Genomic DNA, 14639 nt, shown 5'->3' with positions numbered 1-14639 from the left:
CAGATAGTATGGGTGGTGATCTGCAGAAGTGGATATGCCTGTGGTGTTGCTGGGGTGGATAAATTACTACAATATCTTAATTATCTCAAGAGGTTCAACAGGAGCTTATTGTTTTGAATCATATTAATATACTCCTTTGATAACTTTTTTTTTTTTTTTTTAAGTTTAAAAATGAATTTCAGGGGTGATGGGTGGCTCAGTTGGTTAAGCCTCCAACTTCAGCTCTGGTCATGATCTTGCTTTGTGGGTTTGAGCCCTACATCAGGCTCTGTGCTAACAGCTCAGCCAGAGACTAGAGCCTGCTTCAGTTTCTGTGTCTCCCTCTCCCTCTGCTCCTCATCCCCCTCTCAAAAATAAATAAAACAAAAAAAATTTTTTTAAATGAATTTCATGTTATTGGCTGTATTGTCTTTTCAGCAAAATTATATTTTACATTTGAAAAGAATAGACGGAGTACTTGCTTTGGGATGTCCCTGAGGAAGAGATGAGAGGGGAGGGGAAACCACCTCCCTCCTCCCAAAGGGGGCCAGGGATGGGGCAGAGTAGAAGGAAGAAAGGAATTACAAGCTTGCAGCCCCTATGTGCATGGAGGGACTGAACCCACAAAGCAGAGCACGCACTGAGCTGAGTGGAGCCTCCTCCCAAAGGGGGCCAGGGATGGGGCAGAGTAGAAGGAAGAAAGGAATTACAAGCTTGCAGCCCCTATGTGCATGGAGGGACTGAACCCACAAAGCAGAGCACGCACTGAGCTGAGTGGAGCCAGTGTCAGCGGGAGCAGGCGGGGTCCCCAACCTGGGAGGAATCAGTGTGAGGCTTTGGTGCCACCTAGACGTCAGGGTGGCGATTGCAAGGGGCCGGGGCTGCTCTGGTGAGCCAGCTGGCATCCAGGGCGGCAGAGCCAGGCTGGTGATTCCTGCGCAAGATTGGGAATTTCACCTCAGGCCAAATCCCCAGGAGGCAGGGGCCCATGTGAGCACCTCCCCCTTTCAGATGAACAAGTTGATGCACCCAGGGCTCTGCTTGGCCTTCTTAAACTCATGTGTAAGCACAGTATGAACAAGGGGCTACACAAAAGTAGGGCGCCCGTCTGAAGAGGGGGAGAGGCAGAGCTAAGGAAGGAGGAGACCAAGAGTGGGACCACAGGCTGTAGGAAGCAGTGGGGGTGCCTTCAGCCTTTGGCTAAGGCTCTACCCGATCTGTCCTCCACCTTGGTTCCAACGTGGCTTTTTAAGACCACTTGATAGTCTCGCGATCCTGTTGACCCCACCACTCCTGGCCTTTTTTCTAGATCCTAATACCCATTTCTGCTCAGCCACTCCAGGCCCCTCTTGGTACTGCCTTCTTTGGTGCTATACTGGCCTAGAGAGTGGGAATCCCATGGATCTGGGTTAAATCTCGGCTCTGACCCTCTACTGCCTGTGTGGGTTTTTTCCCATGCAGGGTAAGTTCCTTTACCTCAACCTTCTGGCCTTTGAGTCCCTGGTCTGTAAAATAGGGATTCTGTGAGTGGTGGGCACCGCCCACTGGGGGGTGTGAAGGGGGGAAGGATCCCTCCCACTGTGCACTTCTCCTCCCCAGGGAGACTTCCCCCATCTCCTCTCTGGCCTTGGACCACCTTGGACCACCCAGGCCTAACGTCTCTCCTCTTGCTCCCTGCCTGAGGGTGCTACCAGAAAAAGCTATTAGACTTATACAGACTGCACCCTTTCCTCGTTCCTTCACTGCCTCCCTGGCAGAGTCCATACAAAATGTCCCAGATGGTCCATCTTCTCTCTAAACACGTGCTTTCTCTTCCTCTTGTCTCTGTGGGTGCCACCAATGAAACATCACTTAGCCTCAGCTGCCCCACCTTCACCTCAACGAATCTGAATCCAGCCCCTCTCTCTTCCCTAAAGCGAACTCTTCCCTGTCCTGCTTCTCACCCTCACTGCCACAACTGCCCAGTCATCCCCAGAAGCTGACACTCCCCTGTGAAGATCCCCCAGTTCTGGCACCCTATTCCCTCTGCCTGTGGAGCTCCACTCCACTGCCCATCCTCCTTCCACATCAGGGCGAGTGGACAGATGTCATGGTCTATTGCCAAGCCAGGGCAGCCTGTACCCTTCCCCATCGTCCATCTCCATCACACAGCACCTTCCTGACCTGGGCACCTGCTCCATGCCAGGCAGAGGAAGACAGGAGCTGTGCCCTTCGGAGTCAGGCAGGAGGTCTGTGCTGAACACAGGAGGCAGCAGGGAGACTGGAATGGGAGAGGCATGAGGAAAGCGGTGTTTCAGGGAAGGATCCCATGGCTCCTCCAACCTGGGCTAGAGGACCAGCGGGGCAATGGGGGTGCTGGAGGCAGACAGGTTCCTTAGCAAGTAAGGAGTGAGGCCGGGAGGCACTAGTACAGACAGGGAGGAGGTGGAAGTGAGAAATCAGGAGAACCTGTGAAGCCCAGCCACTGGTTACCCTGTTGCCAAAGCGATGGGGCTGTCAAAGACTCCGTGAACCTGAGTGAACTTGGGTGGCTGGGTGAGGAGCCCTGCCAGGCAATTGTGGTTCAGCAAGAATTTCTCTTACTTCCGCTAGCACTAGCCTAGAGATAGCGGGGGCTCCACAGAATAAACACAGCCCCCTCTCCCTCCCCACACATAAACACTGCTACCAAGAAGACCCACTTTCTGGGTGTCTCAAGGCTCAGCAAACCGTTCTCCTGTGGAGCCAGACCAGAAGAAACCCTGTAAGTCCAATCCTCTCCCTCCAGAACGCCAAGTGCCCTCTGTGTGCCCTGCTCTGTTCTGGTTAACACAGTAACGGAAGATGAGGCCCACCCCTTCTTGTGGGCCTTTCCCCAGCCTTTCTAGCCTTTATGGTGTCTGTCTGCTCCATCCCTTCCAAAGCACCCCACCCCTTGATTTTTCAGGGAGGTGACACAGTTTTGGAGACTCTGTTCATGTTCAAGCATGTGCAGAAGACAGCACCTGCAGGGCAGGATTTGCTGCTACTGTGAACCCCCAGAGGGCTGGGCAGGCATTCCCCTGCACCAGGGCCTCCTGGATCCAGATGAAACAAGGAAAGAGGATGGGAGGGGCAGCCCCATCCGGAGTGCCAGGAGGGTGACCTCGCCAGGGCTCGGGCAGGAGTGGAAGGCTGTGTCAGGCTCAGTCCTGATAAAGATGCTTTGGTCACCTTTCCTGGCCCCATTCTCTTTCATTCCTTTTGAGCCTCCTGCCTTTGCTAAACCACCCTCTTCCCCCACAGTTTACAGTGATGGTGACTACCCCATGCTCTATCTGTAATATCTTTGAAGCAGGGTTTTGATGTTTACTTCCTTCCTACAGAATTTCCTCCTCTGACTGGGGACACCCTTAGCCGGGGCCACATTCTGGAGGACAGCTGTTTTTTCGCCTTCTACCTTGGCAGAGAAGTGTCAGTCGGGAGAAGGGTGGAGTCCCAAGGGAGGGCCCCCACAGCCCTGTGTGCACCTGGGATATAGCCCTTTGACCTCTCCGACATGCCCACCTCTGAGGCTCTGAGTTCCCAAGGGAAGGGCCTTTCTACCTCTCTCCATGTCTCAGCACACAGGAGGACCCGCGAGCACAGGTGCTGCCAGTGAATGACAAGGAAATGCTTTTTACTCTTGACAGACTCGGAAGTGCCATTAAAACCAGGGCCCTGGCAGCTGGCAAGGAAATCCTGACACACCCAACAACAGAGTGCCCCCCAGCTGGTGGAAAGGGTGAGGCAGATTTGTCTGGGCTGTTTGGGGAGGTTCACAAGATTTATTGTTTAACGAGAAAAAAAGCAAACCACCGAACAGGTGTTACTCAGTTTGCCGAGCAGGGGGAAGCTGATGAGGTACATTGAAATCTAAGTATATACCAGTGAAAAAGAAGAACAGGAGGAGGGGGAGAAAAGAGAGAAGGAAGGAAGAAAAAAGACAGACAGAAAGAACACAGGAAGACATTCTAGAAGCCCCAAGCCTTATCACAGAGCAGGGCAGAACCTGAAGGCTTTCTCAGGGGCGCGGCTGCACCTCACCGGGTATAGACGGTAACTTCCAGGCCAAGTTACTCAGCGCCATTGTACTTTAGTCTGTTCCCTCAGGAAGGGGGCATCTATTTGCACTAATTTACTAGCAAGGATGCGGTGAGCCAAGAAGTGAAGTTTAGGGCTTCTCTCAGGATTAGATGAAGAGGGACAGAATTGTTTTTAGAACTCCTGTCCTGTGCATCAACCCCATGAGGTCAGTCCTCTCGCCTGGAGTCCTACTGTCAGTGCCCCTTTGCCAGCTCACGATTATGAAACACTCACCCTTCCTTTGGCTTTTCTTCCCTTCCAGGAGCTTCAAGATAATGTGTGCCTCTTTGTAGTGGGAGGTTTCCCCTCAGTCTCCTCTTGGTGTGCTCATCACCCTCATCCTTGAGGTCTGTGGTCACTGTGGTTTTAATTTAAAACCAGTCAGTATTTCTTTTCTTTCTCCAACTTCAAGCCCTTTTATAACTGTTCTGGCACTTACTAGAAGAAAGACCTCATTCATAGAAAGTCACCTTCTTTTTCCACTGGCTCATGTATATCCATCTTACTGTCCCAGCAAAATGATACACTCCTAGAGGGGAGGGAACTGTTTGGACCCCAGACGGCCAGGCACAATACTGGACATGGAGAGGCTCTGTCAGAAGTAGTTATTAATAAAAGCTACCATTTATGGAACATCTATCATCTACCAGAGTCATTCTACACATTGTCTTTTGTCCTTCTCCTACTGTAGGTAATACACAGCAAAACTCTTTGGCTGCATTTTGCTATAAATGGTTTTAAAAATAAATGACAGACTCCCTCCTTTTCAAGTTGTGAGTCTGCATATTTAATACATTTTAAAAACTTTTTAATTAAATTTTTTAAAGTGTATTTATTTTGAGAGAGTGACAGAGGAGGGGGAGGGGTAGAGAGAGAGGGAGAGAGAGAATCCCAAGCAGCCTCTGCACTGTCAGCACAGAGCCCTATGCAGGGCTCAAACCCACGAACTGTGAGATCATGACCTGAGTTGAAACCAAGAGTCGGACACTTAACTGACTGAGCTGCCCAGGTGCCCTTCATATTTAATACATTTAAAAATGATTTTTCAATAAAAGTGCTATGGATACTGAGGCTCAAAGAGGCTCAGTAACTTGTCCATGGTTATACAGACTCCAAGCAGCAAAACCAGCCTGCCTGTCTGAGTCCAAAAGCCCTGCACATCCCACTGTGCTGGGCTGGTTTGAAATGAGGAAGGTACAAGCAGTGAGAAAAGCAAACTAAACTGTGTGGGTTTTCCTTCTTTTTTCGACTCCCCTTAAGTAAGTCACCTTCATGAAGTCTGGACCTTTCTGTTAAGCACTAAAATGAGGGTCACAGAGGCTTTGTTCTCCTGCTACTCGTCCCTATTGAGCAAGTTACAGGAAAGGAGACTTCAGATCTATGTATAAACTTTTAATTGAGCATTGCTGTCTGAATGTAGGGCACTTTCAATCAGCCAGCCAATCAGTATTTACCGTGAGCCAGGCTTGTGAACACTGCGGTGAGCAAGACAAAGCCCCTGCCCTTGGGGAGCTGACAGTGAGTATTGACTTTGGGGAAAACAGACAAATACATATAAATAAATAGGATAATTTCAGAAAGTGGTAAGTGCGGTGAGGAAAACAGACCCCAGTCACGGTAGAGAGGGATGGGTGTGGAAAAGGTAGAGGCAGTCAGGGGGTGGGGTGGGGGGAAGCTGGCTACCTAAGTGAGGTGCTCAGCCATGACCTGAGTCATGAGAAGCCAGCCATGCAAAGACCTGCGGGAAGAGCTTTAGGAAGAGGGAACAGCAAAGAGGCGGGAGTGAACTTGGTGTGTTGGAGGGACAAAGGAAGAAGAGAGCAGTTAGCAGGAGCAGAGCAAACAAGAAGGAAAGGGAGGAAGTTGAGACTGCGGAGGTAGGCATAGGCCATAAGACTCCTGTCACTGAACGTTCCAAGTAAAACTCCAAGGATTTCTTAACTGTTTTGGACAAGTTTGGATGAGTTAACGTTTATGGTCCCCGGCCAGGTGAGATGCAGGGAGGCTAAGCTGTAAGTCAAACACATGCTGGTAGTTCCCACCATATGCCTACCCTGCCTCAGCTCCCTGTTCTGCTGAACTGCAGCTGATTTTAAAAAATAAAATAAAAATGGAGCACATGGGTGGCTCAATTGGTTAAGCATCTGACTCTTGATTTCGGTTCAGGTCATGATCTTGCACTTTGTGAGACTGAGCCCGTGTTGGGCTCTGCGTTGACAGTGCAGACGTGTTTGAGATTCTCTCTCTGCCCTGCCCCTGCTCACATTGTTTCTCTCTCTGTCTCTCAAAACAAACAAACAAACAAACAAACAAACAAAAAAATAACTTTGAAAAAACAAAAATACCGTCATGGGGCAGCCTGAGAAATGGTTCCAGAGAGTGCTCCGTCACATCAAGAGGAGTTATGGAACTAGAGGTTTTCTTTTTCTTTTTTCTTGGAACTAGAGTTGTTCTAGAGGAGTAAGCAAAGTGAAAAAGAGCAGTTAGTATTCAAACTGCACTGAGAGAGAGGAGCACAGATGGGCTCACCACCTCCACAGTCCTGTTCCCAAATAACTGCAGCGGGTAGGAATTGAACATTTGCTCCCTCCCTTTCTTCTTTTCCCTTTGTGGTAATGCAGAGAAGGCTAGGGGTTTGAAAAGGGAAACAAAGACTCTGGCTGGTTTATTCCTAGTTTTCAATCAAATTGTATCACAGGCCACAGGGAGGAAGAGTCAGCGTCAAGAGCAGCAACAATGGTTCAGACAAGTTGTCCTAAACATGGGAATGCTCATCTGGAATTACTTAGAGAAGTCCCACTTGACCGAGGCCTACGGCTGGAGTCAGCAGCAATGCTCACACACACCATGTGACTGAAGGAATTAGAGCACAAGGGCCCTGGCTCTGCCAGCAGCAAATTAAAATTAAGCTGCTCTTTAAGGACAAGCTGGATCAAGCAGATGGGTCCTCAACCACATCCTGAAGGCATGTCTCATTATCAGGTCTTGGCTTCTTGGAAGTGTAGGGTCAGCATGACTCTACATGTCTCCAGAGTCATCCTGGCTGGCAAAGACTTTCCAGAGGTCAGAGTATCAGTTAAAGAGTTCCCAGTCACACCTTCCTATTTCTGTGCTCAGTGGTCACCCAAACATTAGCAAGTTCCTCCAATTCAGGTCTCTGGTTAAACCTTTGGCTCATTTCCCTTTATCTCCAGCAGAGAAGACATATGCAATGCTGTTTGTTCCACCCCACTTGATCCTGATTTTATTTGGGAAATCGCTTTTATTAAATATGTTGTTATGAAGATTATTCTTTTATATATTGCAGATTTGGTTTATAATTTGTTTAGGACTTTTGCATCTATGCTTATGGGTGTGATTCACATGTAATTTTTTCTCTTACTATCCTTGACAGAGTTATGCCAATCTCATAAAATGATGCTTTATGCCATAAAATACTTCTTTACGTCTTTCCTTTTGGGCTAATCAAGATTCCCCAGAGAAGATTTCCAATCTCCTGGGCGCTAGAGTTCTAGGAGTCCAAGATGGCAGAGAACATTCAGAATGTAACTACTCACTTAATCCCCTTATGGTACTTTCATCCTCAGTTATGTTTCTGACTTCCAGACCATAAACCGTTTTTCTCTCTTGAGAATAAATCTTGAATGGGCTGAGAGAGCAAGGGAGGGACAGTCACCAGCTGCCCAAAGTAGGGAGGGGATCTAACAGACACACCCAACCTTCAGTAACCCTTCTTTCACTCCCAATTCCCTTAATGGTCATCTGGAACTACCATATTGGGGAATTACACAATGTAAATTGGTTTGCTTAGCACTGGCTGTCTCCACCATTGGCTCAGGATTCAACTTTTTCAGCTCTGCTAAATTGTTCAGTGCCTCTGTGGGCTTTCCAGCTTATTGTTTCTCCTCTTCTGTTGCTCCCAAGTTGTGGATTTAGGTCTTCTAAACAAATCCCTCTACTGTCACATTTAACAAAGTTAAGTGTATCTTCTAGTTTTTAAATATCTGCAGTATCTATCATGGTATCTTCCTTTTGATTTCTTGTGTATGTGTTTTAATTAGTCTTGCCAAGATCTGTTAATTTGTTTGTTTTTTTTGTTAAGACTTAACTTACAGCTTTGTTGATCCTATCTTTAATTTCTGCACATTTTTTTAATGTTTACTTTTTGAGACAGCACAAGTTGGGGAGGGATACAGAGAGGGGGGACAGAGGACCTGAAGTGGGCTCTGTAATGACAGCAGCAAGCCCGAAGTGGGGCTCAAACCCACAAACCGTGAGATGACCTGAGCTGAAGTTGGACGCTCAAGCGACTGAGCAACCCAGGTTCCCCAATTTCTGCACACACATTTTATTTCCTTCTATTTTTAGATTTTGCAGTTCTAATTTCTTGACATAGATGCTTAGCTCAATTCTCAGTCTTTCTTCCATTCTAATAAAATTTTAATACTATAAAATTTAAGTACTATTTTAGCTGTATCTGTCATTTTGATATGCAGTATTTATCATTGTTTAGGTTAAATTTCCTTTATGATTTCTTATTGGACCTAGGAGCTAATTTCTAAACATATAGGAACCTTCTAGTTATCTCTTTAGTTTCTAACTTAACTGCTTGGAAATTTGGTGAGGTTGACTCTACTTTCCAGCGTATAGTTAATTTTTGAAAAAGTTCCATGTGTGCTCAAAAAGAATGGACAGTTATTCGATGCAGTGTTCTAAATAGATGTCCATTACACCAACCTTACTAAATGCTTAAACCTTTCACTTGAGTTTTTGGTTACTTGACCTATCAACAATTAAAATCTTCCATTATAATACTGGCTTATTTTTCCATATAGGTATGTTTTTGCTTTATATTTTTTGAGGTTATTAGGTACATACTAATTTATAATTTAGAATCTTCATATTTTTCCAGAGAATCAAGTAAACATATAATTATGTAGTGACTCTATCTCTAGTAATGCTTTTTGTTTTAAAGCCTACTTCCAGGGCCATTGTGTTGTACAACTCCAGGGAGGCTGTGAATAACATACTCTGGAATCAGTCTGGTTACTCAGAGTAGCCCTAATTTGGTAATTATTAGTATAGCCACACCAGATTTGTTCTGGTTAGTATCTGCCTGATATATCTTTCCTATCCTTTCTTACATCCCAGGGTTGCTGATGTCTCTTATAATCAGCTTATGGCTGAATTTTTTTTTTTAAAACTCCAGTTTGACAGTGTCTTTTTTCTGGGACATTTAACACATTTATATATAATTATTGACACATTTAGATTTATCTCTATCTTATTTTGGACACTTTGTCCTGCATTTTTTTTCTCTCACCATGTTGTCTCTTTATGGATTGATTATATTCTTGCTTAGAAACTATATCCTGCTTATTTTTTAGTAGTAATGTAGAAATATAGATATATTAAATAGGTATATAAGATATATAAATTTAGAGGGGCACCTGGGTGGCTCAGTCGGTTAAGCGTCCGACTTCGGCTCTGGTCATGATCTTGTGGTTGATGAGTTCGAGCCCCGCGTCAGGCTCTGACAGCTCGGAGCCTGGAGCCTGCTTCGGATTCTGTGTCTCCCTCTCTCTCTGCCCCTCCCCCGCTCATGCTTTGTCTGTCTCAAAAATAAATATAAACATTAAAAAGATATATAAATTTAGATAAACATTTTATACATCTAGATACAAATATTTTTATACGTTTTATATAACTAAAAATAGATATACAAATCTAGAAATCTAGGATGTTATTAACATATCAAAGTCTAAAGTTAATCAATATACTTCTACTTGAATGATATAAAGAATATGTTTAGTCCAATCACCTCCCTAATTACAATTATCTGCTTTCATGTATTTTAGTTTTGTCTTTCTCTGAACCCTATTAGACTTACCTACACATACTTTTTGTTTAGATGATCCACATATTTATCATATTTCAGATCTTTCATACTGGAACACTTTCCTTCTCCTTGGGCAAGTTTTTGACTGAAAATGTATTTTATTTCATCTTTGGAAGACAGTTTCATGGAGTATAGAATTCTAGGCTCACAGTTAACTTCTCATAGCACCTTGAAGAAATATTTCTCTTTCTTCTTGCTTATATAGTTGCTGATGAGAAGTTAGTTGTCAATCTAATTGTCTTTTCTTTGGAGGGAGGTAATCGGTGTTCCTGGATGCTTTTAAGATCTGTTCTAGGGTTTTGCCATGATGTGTCTAGAAATGGATTTATTTATCTTGCTTGGAACAGGAATACTAGAATATTATAAACACTTTGATTAAAACTTGAGCCTTTATCTAATGTTATCTTGGAAAGTACTGTGACAGACAATATCCCCTGCTAGGACCGAGAAGATTCTTAGAAAGTCAGAAAGGTAGGGGGCTCAGGCACTGATGGAAATGTTGATTAGGATGCTACACTTTTTGCTTTCAGTGAAAGGGATGTCCAGTCTCAGTGAAATACATAGTCTTCAGCCAATTCCGAGGCTGGACCTAGCAGAAGCCAGTGAGGATCAGCGTAGACTGGGAAGGATCATCTATCCCATACAGAAGCTGAAGCAGGGAAGCCCTGAACTATCTTGCTGTTTTCTATTTTGAAGAACATGAGTCACCTGGCTGCTTTCCTTTGTTGCTAAAGAAACTCTTAGATCAAATAAGCCACTTACTCTCATTTAGCAAAGTGTTTTATTCAAAAGCTTCTCAGCACCATCTAGTTGTCAGAAAGAATGGTATCACTTTTTCCTGCCCACCCAACTCCCAATTCCAGAGGCAGAAGGTAAGCCATTTGGCCAAGCTCCCCTTAATGATTAGAACTCAGATCATGATATAGTTTTGGCTGTTTTCACACTCCTCTTTTTCTCTAAGCCTCTACTTAACCCTGACTTGAGTAGAGCTGTGCCCCCCCCCACAGTTCCAAACAACAGGAAGGAATCATGTCAGATCTGATCAACCTCCCATTCCTGGGCTATTAGAGGCATATAAAATTACCTTGAAAAAACCTGAATTCAGTGACTGCCATCTAGGAGGGACAGTGATACTGTCAGGCAGCATGCAGTTTGAAAGCTCAAATCTTAGGACAACCCTCCCCCAACTCTACTCTAGAAACACGGAGCATCAGGTCCATTTTCTCTCCATATTCTACAATTGCTCATCCTCTCCTGTCTTATTAAAACAGACACTAAACCAAACCTTTTTGACAGACTTAAGACACACAATTACATCTGATTAAAATGCTAAGAGATCCTGAGCTGTTGGAGGTGAGGAGAGTACATAGTGTGACCTGATCTTTCCCTTTAAGAATATTTTGTTTCATCATAAAGCACACTTCTCCAAGAGGTTCCTGGAAGAGCAATCCAAGTATCTGACTGTGTCCTGTGGGAACCCGTGTAACTTTGGCTTCAGTCCCTGGGTCTGTCCTTTGTAGCCACTTCAGGTCCCATGGGAGGAGGAAAGAGCTGCAGGCAGCATCACTTGGCCAAAGCCCCCATGGGGTCCCACGCTGGCAGGACAATGGGTTCCTGCTCTAACACAGCTAGCACCTCTTCAGGGACATGCTTCCTGTCCACAACCACTTCGTAGACATATTCAGAGAACCATTCATCTGTCATGCACAGGTAACCTGGAGAAAAGAACAAAAGCCTCATGAATCCAGAGGGCAAGGGGAAGAGAGCAGAAGCCCCACAGGCACTATAAAGAAGTTTGCTACAAAACTAATATTTGCACATGTTTTTCAGCTTTCTCATCTGTAACCTCACTTAATCTGTCTTATTAACTATTCTGTGAAGCAGACAGGCCAGGCAAGGCTTTAGTTTTATCAGTTAGAAAACTGGGGCTCAGAGTAACTAAGTGACATGTCCCAGTCACACAGGTGAGGTTCAGACCTGGGCCTTAAACCTAAGACTGTTACCAGATCCCATGCTGTTCCATTGCCCAGGCTGTCAGGGCTAAAGAGAGCATGACCCTGAAAGATAGGTGGAAATGCTTCTTGTTCATACAGCCACACCACGGGGATTAATCTCCATCTAGGGTCAGAAGGGCAAGCACACAGGGTCCATTCTTACCTACCTTCTCACCATCACTGGCTGTTCTCCTACCTTTCTCGCTACTGTAAATTCCTACAACTAGCTAAGCTGGAGAGCTGAGAGGAGACCCAAGGTGGCCATGTCGTCATTCCCAGGAGCCCCTTTTAGCAGATGATACCGTATAGGTCAAATGATAACAGTCTTTGTTGGCCTCCTGGGAAATCTGATGTGAGATCAGGTAGAACTGGAAGACTGAGACAGCATCCTGACCTCTCTTCCTCAGGAAGGCCCAAGCGTTTCTGGACCTCCAGTGGGCGGACTGGAGACCGGCACAGCTGTACCGGCACCCAGGCTGGGAGCTCAGCTGAGAGAAAACATGGCGTTATCAGCTATCCAGCCATCTTAGAAATCTGCCCTTTCCCATTGGGAAGATTAACCCATATCTTGGGCTCCACTAGAATGAAACAAATTCCCCTTCAGGAACGTATTCCAACAAACTTAAACAGCAGGAAAACTGCTTCACTTGAGTCACTGATAATATAAAGAGCAAAATTAAAGCGAGACTACAGTGTGTGTATTTGAAACAAGAATTGGCCAAGGAGAGAGCAGAGAGCACAGAACTGTGAATATACACAGGGGTCCTGCTCCTCCCATGCAAGGACTCACAGGAACTAGCGATCATCTTCGTCATCATCACTATCGTCACCATCGCCCATCTTCCCACGGCACCTGTTCTATACCAGACACTTGAGCCATTTTTTTCTCAAAGTGTTTGTGCAAATCTATATGCTGTATCCTTTCTCACTACAAAGAACCAAGAGAAGGAAAGCAGATGTAGGTATTTCTCTCAAGGAGGTCCTCTGGTGTGGCAGTTATCAAACTTCTCAGCCCTGGACCCAAACTGTATGTATTCTCTTAAAATTACTGAGGATCGTGAAAAGTTGTTTATGTGGGTAATACTTACTGATACCTACCGTATTTGAAATTAAAACCTTAAGTTAAAAATACTAATTCATAAGAATCAAAAAACATGAATGTAAATAACATATTTTTAGGAAAAAATAATTATATTCTCCAAAACAAACTAAACTTCAGTTAGAAAAGTGGTTTTGTTTTACAATTTAATGTCTGGCTTCATGGAAGACAGACGAATTCTTGTATCTGCTTCTGTCTGCAATCTGTTGTTCTGGCTGAAGTAGAGGAAGTAAAATCTGGCCTTATACAGATAGGCTGCTGGAGAAGGGAAGACCCTGCAACCTCCCTCAAAGGGAGGTTGACAACTTTGACAACTGCTGCTCTAAATGCCAGACTGATTTAAGTAATTAAAATGCAACATGAAGGTAAGCTAAATGGTGCAACAGAAGACATTATCTGACATAAAACCACAACTATTTTGGTGAGGTCACCCTGTGCCCAATTCTCCTCTTCACCTCTGACAGAAGCCAAAGACAGCTCACTCTGATGTGGCACAGGGTATCTGATCTCGTAAGAAAACACCCCAGAGAAGTGCCCAAGGGCTCCTTCCAAGTCACGTGAGGGAACACATCTTTGTTCGCGGATGCAAGCCTCCTGATCCGGCTCTCTTCTTCTCGGCAGGGGAGACAGGAGAGGGGAACACAGACAAACGCTGTAGCCTGTGCTGTTTCTGGTTTCTGTCTTAATTATATTCTCCAAAGGCCCTGCTTTGCTTGCGTCAGCCAGTCAAGGACCTGGCCCTTACTGTCACCTGCACCACTGCCAGTAAGTTCTATCAACGGACAGATAGTTCTATCAACTGACATCAACTCTCAACTTGGTCAGCTGAAGGGCCAGTACTTGCTGCATACTAAGTAACTGCTTCCTGAGAAATTCATTATCTGCCCTCTCCAAAAGGAATTTTCAGTGGGCATGGAGACCAGACTACTGAATACCACACCATTTGAGACACCAGTCATCCTCCTGCCCCCACATAATGCAGGCTAAATCAATCCCTAGCATAGCTCTGGACAGTGAGGCAGGTGAAGGACAGGGGCAGATTCATGTAATAAAGTTCTGTGTCCTTATGACAATACTATCATCACACAATCAAATGAGTCTTCAAAGAATGCACAGAGAAAATGGACAATAAGTACATCTACACTATCTTGTTCCAAAAGCAGATCAGATTAAGTCCTCACAAATTAAAACTCCTATCAATTGCAATCCACCCTTAGGACCTGCCTGATTAGTCTCTCTCTTCAGGATATGAGTTCTCTGGGGGCCTACAAAAACCTCACAGTCTAGGTGGCCTCCAAGTAATTGCACCCTGAGTAGATAATGAACTTGGGGCTGCTCTAACTGTTGTATACTGTGTGTCTTGGGAGTTTGAGATTAGGATCAGTATGTCTGAAACCCAAGTGAGTGCTGTGTAAGGAAGCAGCAAAGTACCCATTCAGGCAGGTTTAAAGTGGCCATTTTGACTTGAACAAAGTTGCAGCTTCTAGCCCTTAAGCACTTCGGTAACTAGAACAGGCGTTCCCCAGGGAAAACGGAACAGAAAAATCTGCAACAAGGATCCCAAGGTTATATTTTGGGAAACAGG

The 14639-nt window shown here is 45.1% G+C and overlaps 2 protein-coding genes and 1 long non-coding RNA gene across 3 annotated transcripts in view; 1 reads left to right on the top strand and 2 right to left on the bottom strand.

Annotated features, from left to right (window-relative positions):
- The window catches only part of SLC6A4 (solute carrier family 6 member 4), a 42659-nt gene extending 38023 nt beyond the window's left edge, over positions 1-4636 (bottom strand). The window contains exon 1 of the mRNA XM_007076086.2: positions 4297-4636. The gene's annotated coding sequence lies outside the window, so the exon portion shown is untranslated. The remainder of the gene's footprint in view (positions 1-4296) is intronic.
- On the top strand, positions 2644-3716 carry LOC122233503. Its single transcript, XR_006211053.1, has 3 exons — positions 2644-2722; positions 3324-3411; positions 3630-3716. It is a non-coding gene; the product is annotated as an uncharacterized LOC122233503 (long non-coding RNA).
- Positions 4637-10723: 6087 nt separating the features above from the next.
- Positions 10724-14639, bottom strand: part of BLMH (bleomycin hydrolase) — a 46376-nt gene continuing 42460 nt past the window's right edge. The window contains exon 12 of the mRNA XM_042966016.1: positions 10724-11676. Within this exon, the coding sequence (XP_042821950.1) occupies positions 11525-11676 (152 nt within the window). The 3' untranslated portion in view covers positions 10724-11524. The remainder of the gene's footprint in view (positions 11677-14639) is intronic.

The sequence above is a fragment of the Panthera tigris genome, chromosome E1 (assembly GCF_018350195.1).
Source record: "Panthera tigris isolate Pti1 chromosome E1, P.tigris_Pti1_mat1.1, whole genome shotgun sequence".
Classification (NCBI taxonomy): Eukaryota; Metazoa; Chordata; class Mammalia; order Carnivora; family Felidae; genus Panthera; species Panthera tigris.
Note: the sequence above shows the minus strand (reverse complement) of the source record. Positions and strands in the feature narration are given on the sequence as shown.